The sequence below is a fragment of the Protopterus annectens genome, chromosome 9.part0 (genome assembly GCF_019279795.1).
Source record: "Protopterus annectens isolate FY-2018-M chromosome 9.part0, PAN1.0, whole genome shotgun sequence".
NCBI lineage: Eukaryota > Metazoa > Chordata > Ceratodontiformes > Protopteridae > Protopterus > Protopterus annectens.
The window spans coordinates 966,728,543-966,753,601 of NC_056743.1; the positions used below are offsets into that span (position 1 = coordinate 966,728,543).

Sequence of the window (25,059 nt, forward strand, 5' to 3'; positions counted from 1 at the left end):
CTTCCATTCTTACTGCCTTCCCTGCCTCGGCCCAGACAACGACATCTCGGCCTGTGCTTGCTTCAATAAGCGCACACTTAGGCGCCGGGCAGAATTTGCTGGAGACTTTTTTGGGGAAAATTACTCCTATATCATGCCGTTAGAACTTCCGACAGCACACGTTTCCAAAAAACGGAAGGACTGGGACCGACCTTCGCGGCCCGCGACTTCCACCGACACCACGCCTAAGCCTACCGCGAGTGCATCGGTCTCTTCGGAGGCGGTAATTCAACCGCTCCAGGCCGACGACACCGCTTTACCGCACACTTCGGTCCCGGAGGCTTCCCCGGTGCCGGTTGTTGTTTTTCCTCCTGAAACCGAAGCCCAAGATTTGCCTGACACCATACCGGTGGACAAAGTTACTCCAGCACGTGGGGCAGCTAGGCCTCCTGTGTCTATGTCCATCAAGGCCTACACACGTGCTAAGGCTGCCAGCCAGGCTAAGTCTCACCCTCCTAAATCTTTTTCACAGACTCCCACTTCGGATAAACAGATCATGACTTTAGCTGCAGATCTAATTTCTTTAATCAGGGGCTCTCAGGCTCATCCAGACAGAGGTTCTCAGCCGCCTTCAGACAAAAGCCCAAGGGTTGAGCAGACAGATTCCCTTTCTTCAGATGAAGCCTCTGGTGAGTCAGGCCTTTCAGATTCCCAGGAAGAACCCTTCCCGGCCTACGAGGATTCTGATGCAGATGAATCCATTCCCTCTGCATCTCCTCCTGAGGATATTTCTTTCAGGGAAATTCTACACTCCATGGGAGAGCATTTTCAGTGGCAGGGCCAGGATTTCTCGGACTCCAGGAAAAGGCTTCGGACCTTCCTTAAGTTGCCCCAGCACAGGCCTTTAGCTATTCCCCCAGTGTTAGATGTATTGGATGATGTGTACTCAGACTCCAGTACTTCTCCTGATTCTCTCCCTCCTGCTCCTGTCAAGCCTGACAGATATTACAGGGTTCCTGAAACTCATAAGCATCTCTTTAAGGCCCACTCTGTTGATCTAGAAACTATTTCTCAGGGGCCCAAAGGAGTGGCCACTTCCACGACCAAGAATCCTTTGCCCGCAGACAGGGAAGCTAGGTCCCTGGAGAGGTGGGGTAAGAAAGTTTATACCTCTACCACCCTTGCCATGAGGGCTCTTAACTGTCTATTTCATATGTTTCAGTATCAGGATGTTCTGATGGATGATTTGCAGAAAAAGTTAGCCTCTCCTGAGCCTTTAGATAGAAAGGCTTTGCAGGATTTGGTTCACAATACTCTGCAGGTTAGCAATCATTTTCTTCAGTGTGGTTATGATGCATTGGAAGCTTCATGTAGGGCAGCTATGACAGGGGCCTTCATACGTAGACATGCTTGGTTGAAAGAACAGTCATTGCCAGATCATGTTAAAGTAAAGCTTCTAGATGCACCTTTGGAAAAAGACAAGCTATTTGGTGCTAATGCACAGGGTGTGTTGAAATCAATTGAGGAAAAGGCTAAATCAGTACAAACAGTCAAAGATTTCCTCCAGGTTTAGCCACCAAGGTTCAGCAGGAATTGGCCTTCGAAGAATTGGTCCTTTCCAGACACTGACAAGTTTCAAAGGGGAAAAAGCAGGTGTGCTCGAGGTAGAGGGCAATACCGAGGCTCCTACAGGGGCCGCCAATGGCAACCAAGTAATCAGTGAAGTGGCGCAGGGACTCCCACTGCTCCACAGGGACAATCACAATGACTTGTCTTTGACACCGCCGACCAAGGCTCAAAGAGAAGCTCCTTTAGGCGGAAAGTTATCCTTATTTTCAAAAAATTGGCACTTTTTTTTACAAAGGACGGATGGATTTTGAACATAATAGACAAAGGTGACAGGTTCCACTTCCATACCTTACCAACAAGACAAGGCATGCCAAACCTGCCACACAATCAAAGGGCAGAGGCACTCATACAAGTTTCAAAGCTGCTACAAATCAAAGCAATAGAAAAGGTTCCTCCTCAGGAACAAGGCCAGGGATTCTACTCAAGACTGTTCCTTGTTCCAAGAAAAGAAAAGCAATGGAGACCTATACTGGACTTGTCCGCTCTAAACACTTTTCTCATTGTGCCAAAATTCAAAATGCTGACGTTACAGCATCTTCTTCCCATGCTGGGCAAGGGGTCTTGGCTGGTTACTCTGGACCTCAAGGAGGCATACCTGCATGTCCCAATCAGACACAGCTGCAGAAGATACCTCAGATTTCTTGCAGGGTCAGAGCATTATCAATTCTCGGCATTGCCTTTTGGCTTATCTACTGCACCCAGAGTATTCACGAAATGCCTGGCATCAGTAATTGCACATTGCAGACTTCAGGGGATACAAATATACCCTTATCTGGACGACTGCCTTATTCAAGCGGACAGCCAGCGAGCCTTGATAAGAAACTTGGACTATGTCATTCACTTACTACAGGCTTTGGGATACACAGTCAACATTCAAAAATCAAGACTACTGCCATCCCAACAAATAATTTTTCTAGGAGCCAAACTGGACACAAATTCACAAATGACTTTCCTCACAGAAGAAAAACAAGAACAATTACCAGATTACTTCAAAAGCCTAGCAAAGCACACCCAGATGACTGCAAGGAAAATCCTGCAGACCCTGGGTTTCATGGCATCTTGCATTCTCCTGATTCCACTGGCAAGACTACACATGAGAAAACTACAATGGTACCTAAAAAGTCTATGGTCTCAACACAGCCACAACTAAGCAAAGGCATGCCCTTCAACAAACCTCAAGCAAGCCAAACCATTACAACAGACGCCTCAGATCATGGATGGGGGGCGCACATGGAAGGCAGATGCATTCAAGGGCAATGGGCTCCCCGGGAATTGCATCTGCACATCAATCAAAAAAGATGCTGGCAGTGATTCATGCACTCGAGGCCTTCGGAAAATTTCTTCAACAAGGTCACCTGCTAATAAAGACAGACAACACCACTGTTATGTGGTATATAAACAAGCAGGGAGGCACCCATTCTTACCCCTTTTGCAGACTAACAATGACTCTTTGGGAAAAGTCCCTGAAACTGAACATACAGTTGCAATCCCAGTTTGTTCCAGGCAAGGACAATATTCTGGCGGACAGTCTAAGCAGAAACATTATGGACCCCCACGAATGGATGTTGCATCCAGACATTTTTCCACAAATAACTCATGCATGGGGAAGGCCGGACATAGACCTCTTTGCCTCACACTACAATCATCATCTGAAAAAGTTCTGCTCAAGGACACACCATCCTCAAGCCTGGAGAATAGATGCTCTCTCCTTCAGCTGGAATTCTCTAACAATTTATGCATTCCCACCTCTACCATTAATGACCAAGGTGTTACTGAAGATAAAAGCAGAACAACCGAAAGGCATTCTGATAGCTCCAGACTGACCAAGACAGCACTGGTACCCATTACTAAGGAGCATAACTCGCACCAAACCGTGGTCCCTGCCTCTATGGCCTCTGCTTATAACTCAGCACAATTATAGGACTGTTCATCCAAACCTGCAAACATTGCAACTGACAGCTTGGAGGGTTCCATGACTTCTCCCCATATTTCTCTCTCCAAAAAAGTTCAAGAGATCCTACTGGAAGCACGCAGGCCTTCCACCAGAATAAACTTATTTAGCCAAATGGAAGAGGTTCAACAAGGGTCAGGATGCATCAGTAATGAACATCCCACAGATTCTAGAATACTTGGCAGAAATGTTTCACAATGGCCTTTCATATTCTTCCATAAAAATACACACTTCAGCAATTTCATCAAAATGCAACTGTGATCCACCTGTGTTTTCACATCCTTTGCTAAGACAGTTTCTAAGGGGGATAAAGAATATCAAACCTCCAAGAAAACCACCAGTGCCTGCATGGGACCTCAATTTCGTCTTGAAAAAATTAACTCTTCCTCCTTTTGAACCAGCAGCATCTTCAGAATTGCAATTTCTCTCCTGGAAAACAGTTTTTCTGTTGGCAGTTACTTCAGCAAGAAGAGTCTCGGAGATACAGGCCCTCATGGCAGTACCTCCATTTCTCATTTTTCATCAGGACAGAGTCTCTTTAAGAACCAATCCTTCATTCATGCCAAAAGTGATATCCAGGGTTTCTCTAAATCAAGCAATTCACCTGCCTACTTTCTTTCCCAATCCTCAAAATGAAGGAGAAAAGCTTCTGCACACTTTGGACATACACAGACAATTGCACTACTACTTGGATAGAACAAAGGCCAACAGAAAGTCTGACCAACTATTTGTAGCTTACGCTCCTGGAGTACAAGGGAAGGCAATTTCCAAACAAACAATTTCAAAATGGATTGGAAACTGCATCAGATTCTGCTACTCTTTCCATGGAAAAGGTGTGCCAGCCAATATCAGGCCACACTCCACCAGAGCTACAGCCACCTCCACAGCCTTTTTAAGAGGAGTGGCTACAAAGGACATTCTAGAAGCTGCTACATGGAGCTCCGTGCATACATTTTCCAAGCATTACAACCTGCCTTTATATTCCAGATCCCGAGCAGGCTTTGCTACTGCAGTCCTGCAGGGCATTTTAGCTACACCATCATTATCTTAGATCCTACCACCCCCAGCTTGGCTATGGTATTCAACCCATATGTCAGGACTGCAGTTGCATTCTTGAAGGACATAGTACAGTTTTGTACCTACCATAAATGTAGATGTCCGATAGATATGCAACTGCAGTCAGGTTTTCCCTCCCTCCTACCCCTCTGTAATTATGTGTTTGGGTCCACTCCCCCTTTTTCAAATTAGCTGGGGATAGTATTTATGGTGTATCTGTTAATTACTGTTGTGCATGTCTGGAATTTTATCCATTCTCTAAATTTAGCCTTCCTTGGAGGGCACCTGGCATCTGGGGCAAGAAACACTGAAGAAGATGGCGTCAGCTCATGCTTTTATACCCCAGCCGCTCTGACGTCGGGGAAGAGGCGACATCAGCCGACGCCGGACCCAGACTTTGGAATCCGGCCGACCGAAGGGCTCCTGAGGCAGGACAACCCATATGTCAGGACTGCAGTTGCATATCTATCAGACATCTACATTTATGGTAGGTACAAAACTGTACTTTTTACAAGGTCGCCTTTTCATTCTCCCTCAACCCAAGGCCATAGTGACCATGGACGCATCCCAGATTGGGTGGGGGGAGGGCACTTCCTGGGGAAAACAGTCCAAGGCACTTGGTCCCCTGAAGAGGCCAACACACCTATCAATGTCCCAGAAATGAGAGCAGTGCACTCAGCATTGCAGGCCTTCCAAGACTCACTCCCTTTTGGGCCAATTGTGATTCAAACAGACAATAAGTCAGTAGTTTGGTACATCAGGAAACATGGAGGAACCAGGTCTTACCCCTTGTGTCGAGAAGCCCTCAGAGTGTGGCAGTGAGAGGTCTCATCCATTTGCTTTCTGATAGCAATGCACATTCCTTGGCATTCTAACGTGATAGCAAACAAATTGAGCAGGTCTATTCTACTACTTCACTAGTTTTTATTTATTTTATTATTTTTATTGTACATTTATTGACCGGGATTGTCCGACTGAGCTCAAGAGCCCTTTTTCAGCAGAGGCCCGGGGAGAAAAGCTCCAACATATTAAACAATTTTCATTATAAGTTAGCATTAAACAGCAATGTTACAGGATTATTACAAGGCATTAAGTAGTAGCAATACAATGTTATACAGTGTCAATAATCAGGCGTATAGCAAAACTGTATAGCAAAAACTAGTGGTCTGTAAACATGAAAATGACAGAAATGGTTTTCCATTAGTGGGGCTAGCCTTACTGCAATCTTTTTGCTTCTCCCCTAGAAAACAAGTGCAGCATATTTGCCCTGATACTCCCCTCAGGGGGAATCGCCGAGGGACCCTTTGCTCCATGATTGGCTCCCGGTCTCCTCTGTGTTTATCCCCGGACCCTCTTGATCCCCAAATTTCTACAGAAAGCTGCCAGGCTGAAGAGCAAAGTCATCCTCATTGCACCTTACTGGCCTCCACAGATTTGGCTCCCCAGTCTTTGGCCTCATCTACTTTACCCACCTTGGAGTCTGGATCCTATTGTAGACCCTCCTGTTTCACCAGACAGGTATGGTTTACCCAGATATCTCAAACCTAAAGCTGGAAGCATGGTTTCTCCACTTCCATTAATAGCCAGACAACCTATGATCTCAACTTCTGTCTGTCACATACTTTTATCTTCCCATAAAGCTTCTACAAGAAGTAAATGGAAAAGATATGTTTTTTGGGTGCATGCAAAACATATTGACCCTTTTTCAGCCCCATGTACAAAGTGTCCTTGTGTTTTTGCTGACAATTTTCAATGAAGGAGCTAGCTCCTCAACAGTTAGAGTTCAGTTGGCAGCAATCTCTAACTTCCTCATTGGGTTTGAAAATTCTTTCTTTGCTTCATCTAAGCTTTGTAAGGCATTCTTGAGAGGCGCTCTTCTGTTGAGGATACATTATAAAGACCCTACCCCTCCATGGGACATTAATTTAGTAATGCAGGCCTTAATTCATTCCCCCTTTGAACCAGCAGTAAAATGTGATCTTAAATTTCCGACATTGAAAGCAATTTTTCTAGTGGCCATTGCCTGAGCCAGAAGAATTTCTGAACTTCAAGCACTGTCCTCTAAACCTCCCTACTTGATTTTTCATAGGAAGAGAGTAACACTATGAAACTGACCTTTCTTAAGGTGGTGTCTGAATCCAACATCAGCCAGTCCATTAATCTGCCTGTTTTCTTTCCAAAATTTGAAAACAAAGGAGAGTATATGTTACATTTGTTAGGTGTTCATAGAGAATTGTGTTTCTACTTGCATAGAACAAAAGAAAGTAGGAAATCTGATCAGCTATTTATAGTGGATATAGAAAGTGTACACACGCCTGTTAAATGCCAGGTTTTTGTAATATAAAAAAAATGAGACCACAACAAATCATTTCAAAACTTTTCCCACCTTTAATGTGACCTATAACATGTATAATTCAATTGAAAAACAAACAAATCTGTTATGGCAAAAAGTATAAAAAAATAAAAAATGTACAATAAGCTGGTTGCACAAGTGTGCATACCCTTAAACTAATACTTTGTTGAAGCACCTTTAATTTAATTACAGCATTCAGTCTTCTTGGGTAGGAGTCTTATCAGCATGGCACATCTTGACTTGGCAATATTTTCCCACTCTTCCTTCCAAAAGCACTCCCAATATGTCAGATTGTAAGGGCATCTCTTGTGCACATCCCTCTTCAAGTCACCCCACAGATTTTGTATTGGATTTAGGTCTGGGCTGTGGCTGGGCCATTCCAAAACTTTAATTTTCTTCTGGTGAAGCCATTCTTTTGTTGATTTGGATGTATGCTTGAGGTCATTGTCGTGTTGAAAGGTGAAATTCCTCTTCATCTTCAGCTTTCTAGCAGGCACCTGAAAGTTTTGGGCCAAAAGTGACTGGTATTTGGAGTTGTTCATAATTCCTTCCACCTTGACTAAAGCACCAATTCCAGCTGAAGAAAAGCAACCTCAAATCATGATACTTAACCACCACCATGTTTCACAGTGGGGATGGTGTTCTTTTGGTGATGTGAAGTGTTGTTTTTGCGCCAAACGTACCTTTTAGAATTGTGGCCAAAAAGTTCAACCTTGGTCTCATCAGACCATAACACATTTTCTTAATGCTTTTGGGAGACATGATGTATTGTTTTGCAGATTTTAGCCAGGCCTAGATGTTTTTCTGTGTAAAAAAAAAAGGCTTCCGTCTTGCAACCCTACCCCATAGTCCGAACGTGTGGAGAATGTGGGAAGTTGTTGTCACATGTATGGTTAAAGAAATGGTTAAGAACGGTTAAAGAAACTCCAGCTCTACTCAGTGACATACCGCCTGTTCAGAGGCGATCTGTGCCTGACGTATAAAACCATGTCCAACCCGGAATTAATGGACATGCTGCACCTCAGAAAATCCAAATCCCATCGAGCTACACGCTCGAGAGACATGAACCTCAGCACTGAAATAAATAGGACATGCTGGAGGGACAGATTCATAACCCAGAGGCTCCCTTCACTCTGGAATAAAATCCCAGTCCAGGTTAGGCAGAGTCCCTCATTGACTCTCTTCAAGAGGAATCTTGATGAGTGGATGGGAGTATGGATATACTGGATGGCACAGTATACTAACCTCAAAAAAGGGCATAGCAAAATTAATTTAAAATGGGTGGCAAAAGCCAAACACATTCTGGCTAGGCTTATAAATGCCCTAGGGCAGATAGCCTAGTATGAACCTATGTAGTATACAACCAGTACTTGCTAGAAATTCCTGCAGCTCCTTCAGTGTTCCTATAGGTCTCTTGGCAGCCTCCCTGACCAGTTTTCATCTCGTCTTTTCGTCAATTTTGGAGGGACGTCCAGTTCTTTGCAATGTCACTGTTGTCCCATATTTTCTCCACTTTTTAATGACGGTCTTCACTAGGTTTCATAGTATATCCAAATGCTTTGGAAAATTTTTTGTACTCTTCTCCTGACTGATACCCAAATGCTTGTAAGCTCTCTGTGAACCATGGCATTTGCTGTAACAGGCAACTGAGTAAATGTCAGGAAAACTAGGACAACTGAACTTTATTTGGGGTTAATCAGAGTCTCTCTAATTGATGGCAGATGTGTACCCAAGAAGACTGAATGCTGTAATTAAATCAAAAGGTGCTTCAGCAAAGTATTAGTTTAAGGGTGTGCACACGTATGCAACCAGCTTATTGTAAGTTTTTTTTTTTTTATATTTTTTCCCCTAACAGATTTGTTTATTTTTCAATTGAACTGTACAGGTTATAGGTCATATTAAAGGTGGGAACATTTTTGAAATGATTTATTATGGTCTCCTTTTTTATATCACAAAAACCTGGTATTTTAACAGGAGTGTGTACACTTTTTGTATCTACTGTATCTCCTTTGCCGACGCTGAAATAAGTAAATCAGTTGCAAAGGTAATTTGGCAAGATGGCTTACCAACTGTATATCCTTTGTCTTCATTAAATTGGGTATCTCTCATTACCAAAACCTCTTAAGAGCCCACTCAACTAGATCCAGGCAACCTTGCCAGTATTTTTATCTAGTCATTCCATGGACAGTGTGCAGCTGCAACTTGGCCTAATCCTCATACCTGTGTTGCTCATTACAAACTAGATCTGGTCTTGAGGGGATGAGCTGCTTTTTGTTCAGACGTGCTCAGGAATATCCTTCCTTAGAGTCCACCCAGAGTTTCAGGTAGCTGGGGACTTTGTCCCAACTGTTGAGGAATGAATGAAAGTTAACATCAGATAAAGAAGTTATGTACTCACCATAACATTCCATCTGTGTTGTCCATTTTAATAATCCTCAGCTCCCCACCAACCAACCCCCATCCTTGGTCATTATGGACTTCTGGAAGAACGAGAGTTTATAAGAACACCACTGTGCCTTATGTAGAGCTCCAGGTAATGGCTTTTTCTGTCAGGACTGTTTTATTAATATTTCTTACTTTGTCATCTAGCAAGCAAGATCTGAGGTATATGTGGGGTTTGTTCATTGTGGGAAGGAAGGAGTTTGAGAGCTTTTAGGTGGCCACAAGTATTGTAACAGCTGATTCAGACCCTAGGATCAGATCTGAACCCAACTGTTGAGGAAGAATTCAAATGGACAAAACAGATGAAATGTTATGGAGAGTACATAACTTTTTTTTATGCCAAAAGTTGTTTCAGAGTTGGCTTTGCATCAAGCCATCAGTCTCTCTGTTTTCTATTCCAAACTTAAAAATCAGGGAGAAACGATTCAGCATACTTTGGACGTGCAAAGGCAATTCTGGTATTATTTTGACAATAGCCGAACAGCAGTGTGTATCCTGTGATAGGTCAAAAAGGGCAACCTGTATCAAAACAGACCTTTCCAAGTAGTTCTCTGCTGTTGCTGTTTATTTCCACCATGGTAAGTCGCTTACTGCAGGGTAAAGGCTCACTCTACTAGAAACTAGTATTCTTTGAATAGCATACCAGAAAGGAGTGGACTCTATAAGTAGACGGGAGGCAGCTATTTGATCCTTTGTGCATACTTTTGCAAGACACTACAAAATGATTTCCTTTTGTAGGTCCATAACAGGCTTTGCTAGGACCATTCTCCAGAGACTCCTGGATCCTAATCCTTCCATCCTTCCTTCTCCTAGTTTGGATAAGTTATGATAATCCACCCATATAGCTAAGGCTACTGCAGCAGTGATTTATGTTGAACACAGTGCAGCTGTGCAAATTGCACTTAACAAAACAGTAGATATTTGATGAAGTCACCGCTACAGTAGCCACACTCTCACTTTGGCCCCCATTTCTCTGTATATGTTTTTAGGTAGTGTCACGTGCTCCCAACTTGCATTTTTGTCAGGTCAGTAGGCTTTCTTCCATTGGGGCAAAAAAAGTCAAGAAGGGTTTTGGCACCCTGGCTCTGTGTCCAAAAGCTATTAAAATGTCTATGCCTATTTGACTTTACACAGCACTGTTTTAAGAATAAAAAAATGTAATTAAAGAAGTGTAAATTTTTGGTATGTCAGTATGTGTAACCTTTGTATCTTTGTAGGCATTTGAATTAATCAGAGGGCCAACTTAGAACTGTAACTCTGAAATAATTTCGACTGTGACCAACACATTCACATTTGTTTAAAACCCTAGACTGCTATGAGCTTGACTGTTGCATATGTTTTGCCTACCAACAGAGCATGTTGTATTTGTAAACAGCATTATAAAATTGCTAGTGTTCTCTTTGCTTGAGTTTATAGCTGCTGTCTGTGACAAAAACTCCTAAAAGAACTATATACACAGGTATTCTTGTCTTTGTTTGTTTATGCAGGAGTTGATTTTCAAATGAAAACCCTAGTTGTTGATGGAGAGCCTACAGTCCTTCAGCTATGGGACACAGCAGGGCAAGAAAGGTAAAAAAGTACTTGAGACATGCATGCCTTTTTGTGACTATAAGTATACCAACAGATGCGGGCTGCATTTACCACAGTGAGCTAAATTAAAAAAAAAGTCACCCCTGGGTGATATCTGTACATATTTTTTATGTGAGTTGTGCTTTCACTTATTGGACCATGTATGTTTGACATTTGTGATTTGTTATAGTTAACTTTGTGAGTGCTGCAAAAGATTTAATTGAGTAATCTGTATCATTTACTAAGCATGCTAGATTTAGTATTTTCTGATAGTTTTGTGGTTGTTTTTTGAATTATATTAACTAGTTACCATTTGTTGCCTTTACCCCTCACTAAGTCTAGTACAGGTTGTTACTAAGTTTAGTACAGGTTGTACTGCAAGTAGATACATGTTTTTTGTAAACTTTTCGTAATTATTTTGATCATTTGTTTATTTCATTGTTTTATTTTAATGAGATTTTAGTGGGTGCTTTAACAATTCATTTGCATATTTCAGTTTGTTACCACACTAGTCACATGACTGGTCAGAAAGTATTTAAACTCTGATTTTCTGAAAATGCTTTATCTTGAGAAAGCCTGGTATTAACCCAGGCGAAAGCGCTTGATGTTAATTTTATTATTTTTCATTTAATAAAATTTTATGTAAGCCATTCTGGACTGGTTCGCTTTTCCCTAGCCTTTGGATTTACTGTTTATTCTTGGTCTGGACTCAACCTGGTCTTTTGTTACTTTATTTTTTGAATTATATTAACTAGTTACCATTTGTTGCCTTTACCCCTCACTAAGTCTAGCTCAGTATTTCATTACTGATCATCCTTTTGTATCTGAAGTAATACATGAAGGCTTGCAAAGTATCCAAAATGACTACAGGCTGTCTTGTTTAGTTCTCAGGGCCATTCCATTTCATATACCCCACCCCTGCCTGTGACTGCTACTGTGCATTTTAGTCAGTGAGGTTTGGAGCTCCATTTGCTAGTGCAGCAGACTGTTGGAGGGTTGTATGATAATGACTTTCTCAGTAGTTTGCCTTCAAGAGAACTTGCTTAACATAGGATTCATTGACACATGATCTATTCGAGTGCTGGGTAGGGAAGGGACCCAAATGCATTAGTATATGCTGCATTTTTGTGGTGCACACTTACACATTTCAGTGGCAGAATTTATGCAGTGTGAACAGACACTTCACTCTCCACAGAAAGAAAATGTAGGTAAGTCATGCTGTGTGTAAATACAAGGGTAGGAGTGCACACATGTGTATGAGTGTGTGTGTGTGTATGAGCATACTGGGACAGTGTCTTAAGTGGGGAAGTGATGTCTGTGAGTCAGTGGCTGTTTGTGTGTCTTTAGATGGGAGAATGCCAGTGCCTGTCTTGTTAGTATCTGCTTGTCATATCAGCACAAACAAAGGTGCCCCTGTGTAGGTGTTCCAAACCCAAACTGGAGCAATTCATAGTTGTGTAAAATTCCCGGGTAGTTAAATGTTACCCTGTTTGCAGTGTGGATGACTGTGAATCACTAAGTGGCACTCCAGTGCAGCTGAAGACATTGGTGCATGATGCGTTGTGCTGCAGTACTGCTTGCTATGAATATCAGCCATCCTGTTTTTTCTTTCATTTGGTTTCATATGCGCACAGTTTATAACATGGTCTCAGTCTTAAGTCAAACTTTCCAGGCATGCTCTGTTTTGTTTTTTTCTTAGGAATGAGTAACCTTTTGATAGCTTGATATCATTTGTGCATTGTACATGGACTTAGTGGCATATAGCTATGATTTACCCACCAGTTGCTTTCTGTACAGTGGTGTAGGCTGGGGACACTCATCTGTAAGTGAATATTAAAAAAAAAATTCCTTCTTTGGATATGCACCAATGCCTTCAAATTTTTGTAGTATGTATATGGTATTATTTTTACGGAAGCCTTGCTTCACATAAAGTTTGTTTGTAACAGTTCTTTAGTGAATCTGATTCACAGTCTATATTTAATAAATGTCAGCCTTGCATCTGCGGGTTGTAAAGCATACCCCCTTTCCACACACATATGCACTTGTTTTAAGTATTTAGTTACATTTTTTCAAAGTGTATTCATTTGTATTTGTTTCCTTTGCTATCTGTGAGCATTCAGAATGTTATTTCAGTGTAAATTATACTGTTGTCCCCTGTGCACATTTTTATTTTGAACACTATGATCCTAAGTTCCTAACTACCAGAGTGTTGTCGTCATGTATCATATAGCGTATCGGAGATGTTAGTAGAAATGGTAGTTGAAATTTTTTGCTACTGACAGTTTGTAAATGCAGTGGACAGAGAACCATACAGTATTTGACTTGATGCGAATACTGGTAAGAGATGGTCATAGAATAGTGATAGCCCTTGTCTTTTTCATGCAGAATCCACGTGTAGGAGGAGTCTTGTGAAGGCAGTGGTAGAACAAGCAAAGTAACAACTGATAAGCATCATAGAAAAATACAACCCGTAACACAGTTCGCACTAAAAAGTGATGTAAACACTAACTGTTGAGCAGTAATGCAGCTGAAAGCACTGGCTGGCACACTGAAATGGTGATATGTCAGGTGGTGGCTTCAGGATTAATACACATGTACACCAATCTGAGGGACTGCACATTACTTATCTCTTAATGACATTATAAAGTACTCTTTGTCAGTAATGAATTACATATTTTAACAAACTGCTGTAAGCAATTTGAACTGTGTGTTATAATATATTTGCATCTAAAGTTGACTTCCGTACAGAGCTTAGAATTTACAAAGGTCCTGATGTCCTAGTTTGCCTGGGATATGTGCAGGAAAAGGCCTCATAAAAGGTGATTAAGAAAAGTAGCTCTAAACAGTGCCAACTCATAGGGAGTAGTGCGCATCTTTGGGATGGCAACCCATAATTTCTTTAAGACTGTTGGTCGTATGGGATACATTTTGTCTTGCCTTCAAGGTCATTGCCTCCCCCAACATTTAAACCTAATTCACACTTGATAAATTTGTTAAATCACCCCACTCCATAACCAGATCAAACCAGTTCACAGCCGAAAGTGCAGTCATTGCCATCCCAAGGCTCCGTTCCTTCTCTTTCATTATCAAATATAAGCTCTAATTTGGCATGGTGGGATCGGCCATACTGATTTTCCAGCCCCAAGCTTACCTGCTTTACAGAACTTGCTGCATGCATTTGTTGTATACTATCCGTGTACTTTCACTGTGAGAATAGCTTATTAGCCACCACTCTTTTCTGTCCATACTGCCCACAATTGATCTGGCAGTCGATCTAGTGTTGATTTCATGTTTGGAGGCAACAGCCTGAAATGAGCCCACTGTAAGTGAGAAAGGAAGTCTGCCAGTGAGTTTTCTCCGCCTGGCATATGCTTTGTTCTGACTTTCACTTTCAGCATTAAGCATTTAAGGGTGAAATGTCTCATCACCCTGCCCAACACTGCTTTCCACATAGCTGATATGTCACTGTATAAACCACACTGCTGTTATCCGAACTGAAGCTATTCCATCCTGTTTCCCCATGTTTCTAAAGCCTCTGTGACTGGGAAGAATTTTATCTCTACAACTGATCCTCAGTTCTTGCTCTTAACATCAAATGGCCAACTCCCATGAAACCTTTCATATAAGTAGCCCCCAAAAGCAATTGTCTTTGCAATATCCATAAATAGCTAAAGAAGAGCTTGATTGCATGATTCTGCCGTATAGCTACCCTGTTGTAGTCCTTTAAAAACTGTAAACAAACCTCCAGACCTTTTCTCATGTCCTGAGATATCCTGATCCTTCAGTGGCTTCACACAGCTAAGCATGCATACTGCCATGGGAAATTGTAGTAGGATCATGCTTTGATGAGTTCTGCGTCCTGTAAGAAAACAGATAATGATTTCTTGTTACTAAGCTTGGATGGAAGCTGCTTGTCAGTAGGTGGACTGTAGCGGGAGGTAGGTGCTAGGGAAATTCTCTACATCTTAAGGTGTCGGGGTATTCACATCAGTCCTATGTCTCAAATGCTGATAGTTCTAGTTTTTTTTTTTTTGTTAGGTATGAACAATGCCCTTCAACAGCTGGTAAGAAGCAGTGGCCAAATCCTTACTCAGACGTGACAATAATATAGTCCTTGACTCCTGTTGTGATAAGACCCTATCTATTTCCAAGCAGCATGTTAAGATGCAATAAATGTTGTCCCACATTAATAAGGAAGCAGGACTGCATGTCTGAGCTGCATATGTGATGGTAGTTATATTTTTTTACCACTCCCAGCTATGCTAAACAGCAGCAGAATTAACCTTCTGGTTTGCTTTTTGTGCATTATTATCAGCAGCACAAATACAGATGAAGTCTTGCTACTTTACAGATTGTGGTGATTTATTGTTGCATCATTCTTCTAGGAGTTCTGTTCCCCATAGGAAAACAGCTGCTGTTCTTTTTTTCCCTAAGCTGGGATGGAAGCTTCTTGCCAGTGTGTGGGACACTAGTGGGAGGTAAGCATTACGGAAATTCTGTACATTTTAAGATGTCTGGCTATTTGCATTTAAAATGCTACGGGACACCTTTGGACTATTAACATGAGACCACTTTGAAATTTCTCTAGATTAGAGATTTGATTCTAAAAAGTGATCCCTTCTCACTACCCATGTATCATCTCTGTGTGAGGATATTAGTGTCAGACATATTTGAGTCTGTTGTGTGATTTTTTTTAAGATTTTTGTCTAATGTTACAGAAGTGACTAACATAAAATTGAACACGCATGTGCCATGTGCACCCAGTGTGTGGTTAACTTTCAGCAATCCTTCTCTTTCTAAGCTTCAGGAAGGATGTAGGCTTGTTTTTACAGGTGGTTGCATTAATCAGGGCTTTTATAGTGACAGGCTGGAAAATCAACTTAACATTTCAGACACAGCTCTCAACCACTTAGGGACAAATCTCAGCAGAATTAGGGACACTTAAAATATTAGCACTATATTTACATTGAGACGACAGAAAAAGAACGTATAAATTAATATACATTTTCTCAAATAAAATAAGTCTATAATTAAAATTATAGTCATTATTTATTAAGTATAATTCATCACCTTTTCTACAAAAGTCACCAGTTTTAGGAGGAATTAAGAGGTCCTGAGCTAAAATTTGAGTCGAAATTGAGGATGTCTCTGATAATCAGGGACAGTTGAGCGATGATTTCTTCGGATTGTGTGAAACACTACTACATGTATATAAACAAATTTACAAAGCTGTTATGTATGGAATGACGTTTAGGTGATGTCTGTGTTCGAAGTTAAGTGTAAGAAGCATCTTATTTACCTACGAGAAAGAATTGAAATCCACTTTCAGACGTGCACTCTTCACCCCTAGTATACTCATCATCATCATCTTTCGGCTTTTCCCATTAGGGGTCGCCACAGCGAATCATCTCTTTCCATTTCTTCCTATCCTCTGCATCTTGCTCTGTCACACTAACCGCCTGCATGTCCTCTCTCACCACCTCCATAATCCTTATCTTAGGCCTTCCTCTTTTCCTCTTACCTGGCAGCTCCATCCTTAGCATCTTTTTCCCAATATACCCATCATTCCTCCTCAGCACATGTCCAAACCAATGCAATCTTGTCTCTCTTGCTTTGTCTCCAAACTGTCCAACATGAGCTGACCCTCTAATATACTGATTCCTAATCCTATCCATCCTAGTCACACCGAGTGCAAATCTTAACATCTTTAACTCTGCCACATCCAGCTCTGACTCCTGCCTTTTTGTCAGTGCCACTGTCTCCAACCCATATAGCATAGCTGGTCTCACTACCCTCTTGTAGACCTTCCCTTTCACTCTTACTGGTACCCATCTGTCACAAATCACTCATGACACTGTTCTCCATCCATTCCACCCTGCCTGTACTCTCTTCTTCACCTCTCTTCCACATTCACCATTCCTCTGAACTGTTGATCCCAAGTACTTAAACTTGTCCACCTTTACCAACTCTACTCCCTGCATCCTTACCATTCCTCTACCCTCCCTCTCATTTACACTTTTCTTATTCTGTCTTAGCCCTGCTGACCTTCATTCCTCTGCTCTCTAGAGCATATCTCCACCTCTCCAGAGTCTCCTTAACCTGATTCCTACTCTCACTACAGATCACAATGTCATCTGCAAATATCATAGTCCACGGGGCCTCCTGTCTGATCTCACCTGTGAACCTGTCCATCACCACTGCAAATAAGAAAGGACTCAGAGCTGATCCTTGATGTAATCCCACCTCCACCTTAAACTGATCTGTCACTCCCACTGCAGTCCTCACCACTGTCACACTACCCTCGTACATATCCTGTACCACTCTTACATACTTCTCTGCCACTCCCAACTTCCTCATAAAATTCCACAGCTCTTCTCTAGGCACCCTGTCATATGCTTTCTCCAAGTCTACAAAGACACAATGCAACTCCTTCTGACCTTCTCTGTATTTCTCCAATAACACTCTCAGAGCAAACATTGCATCTGTAGTGCTCTTTCCTGGCATGAAACCATACTGCTGGTCACTAATCATCACCTCCCTTCTTAACCTAGCTTCTACTACTCTTTCGCATAACTTCAAGCTGTGACTGATCAATTTTATCCTTCTGTAGTTACTGCAGCTCTGCACATCACCCTTATTCTTAAAGATAGGTACCAAAACACTTTTTCTCCACTCCTCAGGCATCCTCTGACTTTCCAAAATTTCATTAAACAATCTAGTTAAAAATTCCACTGCCATTTCTCCTGCCATTGGTATGTCATCTGGGCCAACAGCCTTTCCATTCTTCATCCTCTTCATAGCTGTCCTTACTTCCTCCTTGCTAATCTGTTTCACTTCCTGATTTACTATCCCCACATCATCCAACCTTCTCTCTCTCTCATTCTCTTCATTCATCAGCCTCTCAAAATACTCTTTCCATCTACTCAACACACTCTTCTCTCTTGTGAGTACCTTTCCCTCACTATCCTTTATCACCCTTACTTGCTGCACATCTTTCCCAGCTCTGTCCCTCTGTCTAGCCAATCGGTACAGGTCCTTTTCTCCCTCTTTAGTGTCCAATCTCTCATACAACTCTCCATATGCCTTATCCTTAGCTTTCGCCACCTCTCTCTTTGCCATGCGCCTCATCTCCTTATACTCATGTCTACTTTCTTCATCTCTTTGACAATCCCACTTCTTCGCCAGCCTCTTCCTCTGTATACTCTTCTGTACTACTTCATTCCACCACCAGGTCTCCTTGTCCTCCTTCCTCTGTCCAGATTTCACACCAAGCACCTTTCTAGCAGTCTCCCTTACTAGTTCTGCTGTAGTTACCCAGCTATTCGGTAACTCTCCACTGCCTCCCAGTGCCTGTCTTAACTCTTCCCTAAACTCCACTTCACAATCACCCTTTTTTTAACTTCCACCATTTAATCCTTGGCCCTGCTTTCACACCCCTCCTCCTCTTCTTGTTCACCAACGTCATCCTACAGACCACCATTCTATGCTGTTTAACTACACTTTCCCCTGCCACCACTTTACAGTCTCCAATCTCCTTCAGACTGGCCCTCCTACATAGGATATAATCCACCTGTGTGCATCTTCCTCCACTCTTGTACGTCACCCTGTGCTCCTCCCTCTTCTTAAAATACGTATTCACCACAGCCATGTCCATCCTTTTCGCAAATTCCACAATCATCTGTCCTTCTGCATTCGTCTCCTTAACACCATACCTACCCATCACTTCCTCATCCCCTCTGTTCACTTCACCAAAATGCCCATTAAAGTCCGCTCCAATCACTAGTCTCTCACCCTTGGGTACACTCACCACAACTTCATCTAAGTCACTCCAAAATTTCTCTTTCTCATCCATCGCACACCCAACTTGTGGAGCATATGCACTAACAACATTCATCATTACACCATCAATTTCGAGCTTCATAAACATCACTCTGTCAGACACTCTCTTCACGTCTAAAACACTCTTGGCATATTGTTCCTTTAGTATAACCCCTACTCCATTTCTCCTGCCATCCACACCATGGTAGAACAATTTGAACCCATTTCCTAAACACCTGGCCTTACTTCCCTTCCATCTGGTCTCTTGCACGCACAATATATCAACCTTCCTTCTCTCCATCATATCAGCTAGCTCTCTTCCTATATCAGTCATACTGCCAACATTCAAAGTTCCTACCCTCACTGCTACACTCCTAACCTTCCTCCTCTCTTCCTGCCTTCGGGCATGCCTTCGCCCTCCTCTTCTCCTTAGGCCAACAGTAGCCCAATTTCCACCAGCACCCTGTTGGCTAACAGTACTGGTGGCGGTCATTGTTAACCCAGGCCTCGACCGATTCGGTTTGCAATTATGAAAAGTTCTCTGCATCAGTAATTTTTGGCAGATGTTTTACGCCGGATGCCCTTCCTGACGCAACCCTCCCCATTTATCCAGGCTTGGGACCGGCACAAAGAAATGCACTGGCTTGTGCATCCCCAGTGGCTGGGTTTCGCCCCTATTATACTATGCAACATAAGTCCATAGGTAAGAACTAGGCTGGCTGACAATGCAGGCCATTTTAAGCCTAGCCATTTTCCCTTTTTGTGCTCAAATTAACATATCCCATTTGGTTATAGATTGGCCTTACCCATCCCATGGTTGATAATTATATATTTCCCCTAATGAGAATGTTGGAATCATGCTGTAGATAATTTGAGGGGATGCATTTAGGAGCAGCCTCTGTCCATTAATAGTACAGGAGGCAGCCCCGGGGTAAGTCTTCTGTCTCCCATCCATAGACCTAAGTTGCATTGAATATGGACAGGGATGAACTTTGTTTTATGTGGATGAGGAGTCTATTCTAGAGCAGCAGTATTCTCTGCAAGATGTACCTGTCCCTCCAAACTGTTGATGCAGAAGCGGTTTAGACCCCTAGACTATTTCTGATGTCATTTGACTTGCTGATGTGCAGTAAATCCATCAGTAGTGGATCAGAGGATGCCTTGTATGTCAGACATAGGTCACCTGTTAGCAGTCTATAATATACCAAGTATAGTAATAGGGCTCTGAGTTGGTCCATGTAGGGCATGTTATTTATGGGTTCCAATCGCGTGATCGAAAATTGTAAACAGCGAACCTGTATTGAGCGAACCCGATTGGCCGAAACGTCGAAACATCACACACATAACACGGAAATCACCGTAGGGAATATTTTCCCTTTACTTCAATGCAGTGCGATCTCGGAGTCGGAATATTTAAGAAGCGGGGGTGTGGAGGCGCAGGGGGGCTTGCCCACCTGCCTACAGCGTTTAGGTAAGTATAGTTTTTTATTTTTATTTTTTTGTTATATTTTCGAAATTTCAAACATCGCTCATATGGTGTAGACCATATGGTGTTCGATGTATGAAACTTATGAAAATATAATATAGACCCGTTATTTAGGCCTTGTATCCTTTTTAGCAAGGTACCTCTGCGGATAGTCTAGTTGTTGCATGTGTCTGGACAAATGCATGCTAAAGGGGGCATTATATTCAATGCTGGCGTAATGATGCCTGAGTAAGGGGGGGACAATGACATCCCTAGATGTAGACACAATTCCTTTGTTTTGCACTGTGCAGTATAGGAGGACTCAGTAGTAGACGCATGTTGGTCAGAAGATAGGTGACTGTCCACATAAGTTCCTGAACCACAAACAATTGGGTCAACGGCGTTTTATCAGTGTGATAGTTCCCTGAGGTAAATGACTTCTCAAAGGATACAGTAATGCATTGATGTTCATCGTGTTACCCTGCTGCAGTCATCACACTTGGGTTATCCTGCCGTCAGGCAGTCCCGCATTCGGCCTGAGTTCCAAAGTCTTGGTCCAGCGTAGCTTCTTCCCTGACGTCAGTGTGCCAGGGGTATATAAGAGGCATCCGACACCATTTTCTTCAGTCTTTCTTGCCGCGCGGTGCCCAAAGCAGAAGCAGTTCGCAAGTGCCGGTCATCCGACACCTGAGATTTTCAATTCGAATTTCAGTCCGAAGTCTTCAATTAAGCTAAGTACCCCGTTGAGGAACCTTTTCTTTCCTCCGTCTAATGTCAGAAAAAGTTAACAATTGCATTTCTTGTGGGAAACAAATACCTCATAAGAACTTCCATTCCTATTGTATTCCTTGCCTAGGCCCAGACCACGACATCACAGGTTGTCGATTTTGTGCTAGGTTTAATAAACGAACTATCAAACGCCATTTTGACTTTGCACAACATTACTTTGGTAGGAAATTTAATTATATCATGCCATCGGAGCAGCCGACGACCGGCATGCATAAAAAACGCAAGGATAAGGGCAGGCAGCCTAGGAACAAGCCAAACTCCAAGGCCTCTGCTGGGCCTGTCGCCGGTTCTCCGGTTTTCAATGAGGCGCCTACGCAGCCCCTGATGACCGCAGAACTGGAACCCCAGACAGCTGCAGATTCTCAAGCAGAGTCTACTAGGCCGATGCAGCCATCTTCATTAGGCCCTTCCGACACCGGAACAGAAGTAGACCCCGGTGCAGTGGAAACACCTTCGGTTGCAGAAGGTGTCTTCAGACCGACTACACTCACCATTAAATCTTATGCTAAGCTTAAAACTCCTTTAAAACCAAAGAAGACTGTACATCAGTCTACAGTTCAAGGCCCCATGCCTAAGAAACAGATGCTTAAGATAGCTGAAGATTTGATTACCCTAATCAGGGGTTCCCATCCCCCTCCAGATAAAAGACCAAGACAAGAGGAGGATTATGCTTCCTCTGACCAGGTTTCACTTTCCTCAGATTCTTCTGAGGAACAGGATTACACTTTTCCCCCTTATGAAGACTCTGATGCTGAAGACTCTATTCCCTCAGCATCTCCACCTGAAGACTACTCCTTTGGGGAAACTTTACATACCATGAGGGAACATTTCCACTGGAAAGGCCAGGACTACTCTGATTCTAAGAAAAGGCTCAGAGAGTTCCTTTTACTACCCCAGCACAGACCTCTTGCTATCCCTCCAGTTTTAGATATTGTGGATGATGTTTACTTGGAGTCTAGCCTAAATCCCGACTCTCTACCTCCTGCTCCAGCCAAACCAGGCAGATACTACAGAGTACCTGACTCTCACAAATTCCTTTATAAAAGCCCTGTGGCTGACCCAGAAACAATTTCCCAGGGTCCTAAGGGAGCTAAAGCTTCTATGGCTAAAAATCCTGTGCCCTCTGAAAGGGGTTCCAGAGCCCTAGATAGATGAGGAAAGAAAATATACACCTCAGCAACTCTGGCTATGAGAGCATTAAATTGTCAGTTTAACATGCTGAAATATCAGCAATTCCTAATGTCTCAATTAAAACAAAAAATGAGCACACATACTGAACAGTCTGAATTCAAGGAAATGCAGGATCTGTTACATGCAGCTGAACAGGTGGGCAAACATACTTTACAATGTGGATTTGATTCATTGGAAGCTTCCTGTAGAGCAGCTGTTACTGGCTCTGTCATACATAGACATTCTTGGTTAAAAGAACAAACCCTTCCTGATCATGTTAAAGCAAAATTATTGGATGCACCTTTACAGCAGGATGTATGATTTGGTGTCAAAGCAGAAGAGGTTTTAAAGAAAATGGAGGATAAGGCAAAGTCTATGCAGACGGTCTAGGAATTTTTGCAGGTACAACCCCCTCATTTCAGCAGAAATTGGCCAATGAAAAACTGGTCCTTTCCAGCTTCTGACAGATCACAGAGGGGCAAATAAGATGCCCAAGGGGCAGAGGTCAGTCACAAGGCCCGTACAAACCTCGCCAATGGGGTACTACTACTACCCAGAAAGGAGAAGAAGACAGGCCCCAAGTTAGCAGAAGACAAAAACAATGACTCAATCCTCAAACTACCAAGCAAATCTCTCCTGGCAGCTCCCTTGGGAGGAAAATTAGTATTTTTTGCAGACAACTGGCACATTATCACAAAAGACAAATGGGTCCTAAACATAGTCTCTCAAGGATACAGATTCCACTTTCATACCTTGCCAAGGATAAAAGGAATGCCAAACCTGCCACCAAATCAATGGGCAGAGGCACAAAAACAAATTACAGCTCTCATGGACATGAGAGCCATTCAACAGGTACCTACACAGGAGCAAGGACAAGGATTTTACTCAAGACTCTTTCTAGTCCTAAGGAAAGACAAAGCATGGAGACGCATTCTGGATCTTTCAGTTCTGAACACCTATCTGCAAGTACCAAAATTCAAGATGCTAACACTACAGCAGCTTCTTCCCATGCTGGGCAAGAATGCTTGGCTAGTAACGCTGGACCTCAAGGAGGCATACCTGCATGTCCCTATCAGACAAAACTGCAGAAGATACCTCCACTTCATTGCAGGTTCAACGCATTATCAGTTCTCTGCACTGCCCTTTGGCTTATCTACTGCACCCAGGGTCTTCACAAAATGCCTGGCACCAGTAATTGCATACTGCAGACAAAGAGGAATTCAAATATACCCATACCTGGACGACTGCCTTATTCAAGCAGAAAGCAATGACATTCTTTTAAAGCATCTGGCATTTGTCAAATGCCTTCTAAGTTGCCTAGGGTACACAGTAAACGAAAAGAAATCAAAACTAGTGCCCTCACAAAACATAATATTCCTGTGTGCCAGCTCGAATACAACGGCCCAGATGGCTTATCTCATGCCAGACAAGCAACAACAGCTGACTCAATATTTCAAAATAATGGCAACAAAGACCCAACTCCCTGCAAGAAAAATTCTGCAGGCTTTGGGATTCATGGCATCTTGCATACTACTAATACCATTTGCAAAACTACATATGAGGAAATTACAATGCCTGAAAAGCGTATGGACTCAGCACAGCCACAGCTTGGAAACAATGATACCACTCATTCCCTGCCTTCAACAGGAGTTTCTATGGTGGGCACAGGCATGTCACCTCAACAAGGGTCAGCCTTTCACCTTACCCACAGCCAGGCAAACTATGACAACAGATGCATCGGACTATGCTTGGGGAGCACACATGGCAGGACAGTGCATTCAGGGCAAATGGACTACAGATCAGAGGCATCTGCATATCAATCAAAAATAAATGCTAGCAGTACAGAATGCCCTAACAGCTTTCAAGGACCTCTTACACCCAGGACAACTAATAATAAAGACGGACAATACCACAGTAATGTGGTACGTAAACAAGCAAGGGGGCACACATTCCTACCATCTATGCAGGCAAGCAATGACCTTGTGGAACACTGCACTGTCTTACCAGATTCAATTACAAGGACAATTCCTGCCAGGAAAGAAAAACACATTGGCAAACGACCTAAGCAGAAACATCATGGATCCACATGAGTGGAAACTAGATCCACAAGTATTTGCAATGATAGCTCAAAAATGGGGACGCTCAGACATAGATCTGTTTGCAAGCCCCCAAAACTACCAACTTCAAAAATTTTGCACAAGGACATTCCATCTACAAGCTTGGAAAGTGGACGCCCTCTCATTCAGTTGGAAAACATTAACAGTGTATGCCTTTCCTCCACTGCCTCTTCTAGCAAAGGTACTGCTGAAAGTCAGATTAGAGAGGCCACAAATGATACTCATTGCACCAGACTGGCCACGCCAGCTTTGGTATCCAATTCTATGGAACATGGCCCACCGTGGATTTTACCACAAATTCCTCACCTGCTCACCCAGCGAGACAATCAGATTCTACACAGCCAGCTCAAGACTTTAAACCTGGCTGCATGGCAGATTACCTAAACAACCAGCCAACACATCTATCCAAAGCTGTTATGGATGTCATTCTGGAGGCCAGGAGGCCCAGCACCAGGAAAACTTATTCAGACAAATGGAAAAGATTTTGTGCCTGGAACCAGGCTAAAGGCCAAAATCCCTTTATCCAAACATTCCTCAGATTCTGCAATATTTAACTGAGATGTTGCACAAAGGACTTTCCTTTTCATCCATTAAGATCCACGCCTCAGCAATTTCAGCTCATTACAACATGGATCCTCCTTTATTCTCACATCCACTCCTAAGACAGTACCTCAGAGGGGCTAAGAACATAAGCTGACCAAGGAGAGCACCAACACCTACT

General features: G+C 42.7%; 2 protein-coding genes across 3 annotated transcripts in view; one reads left to right on the forward strand and one right to left on the reverse strand.

Annotated features, from left to right (window-relative positions):
* Positions 1-25,059, forward strand: part of RASEF (RAS and EF-hand domain containing) — a 1,118,741-nt gene that overhangs the window by 944,020 nt on the left and 149,662 nt on the right. For both annotated transcript variants that reach the window (XM_044083709.1, XM_044083708.1), the window contains exon 13: positions 10,898-10,979. In XM_044083709.1, coding sequence (XP_043939644.1) covers positions 10,898-10,979 — 82 coding nt within the window. The remainder of the gene's footprint in view (positions 1-10,897; positions 10,980-25,059) is intronic.
* MCRS1 (microspherule protein 1) overlaps positions 1-25,059 on the reverse strand; it is a 1,081,536-nt gene that overhangs the window by 316,133 nt on the left and 740,344 nt on the right. The window lies entirely within an intron of this gene.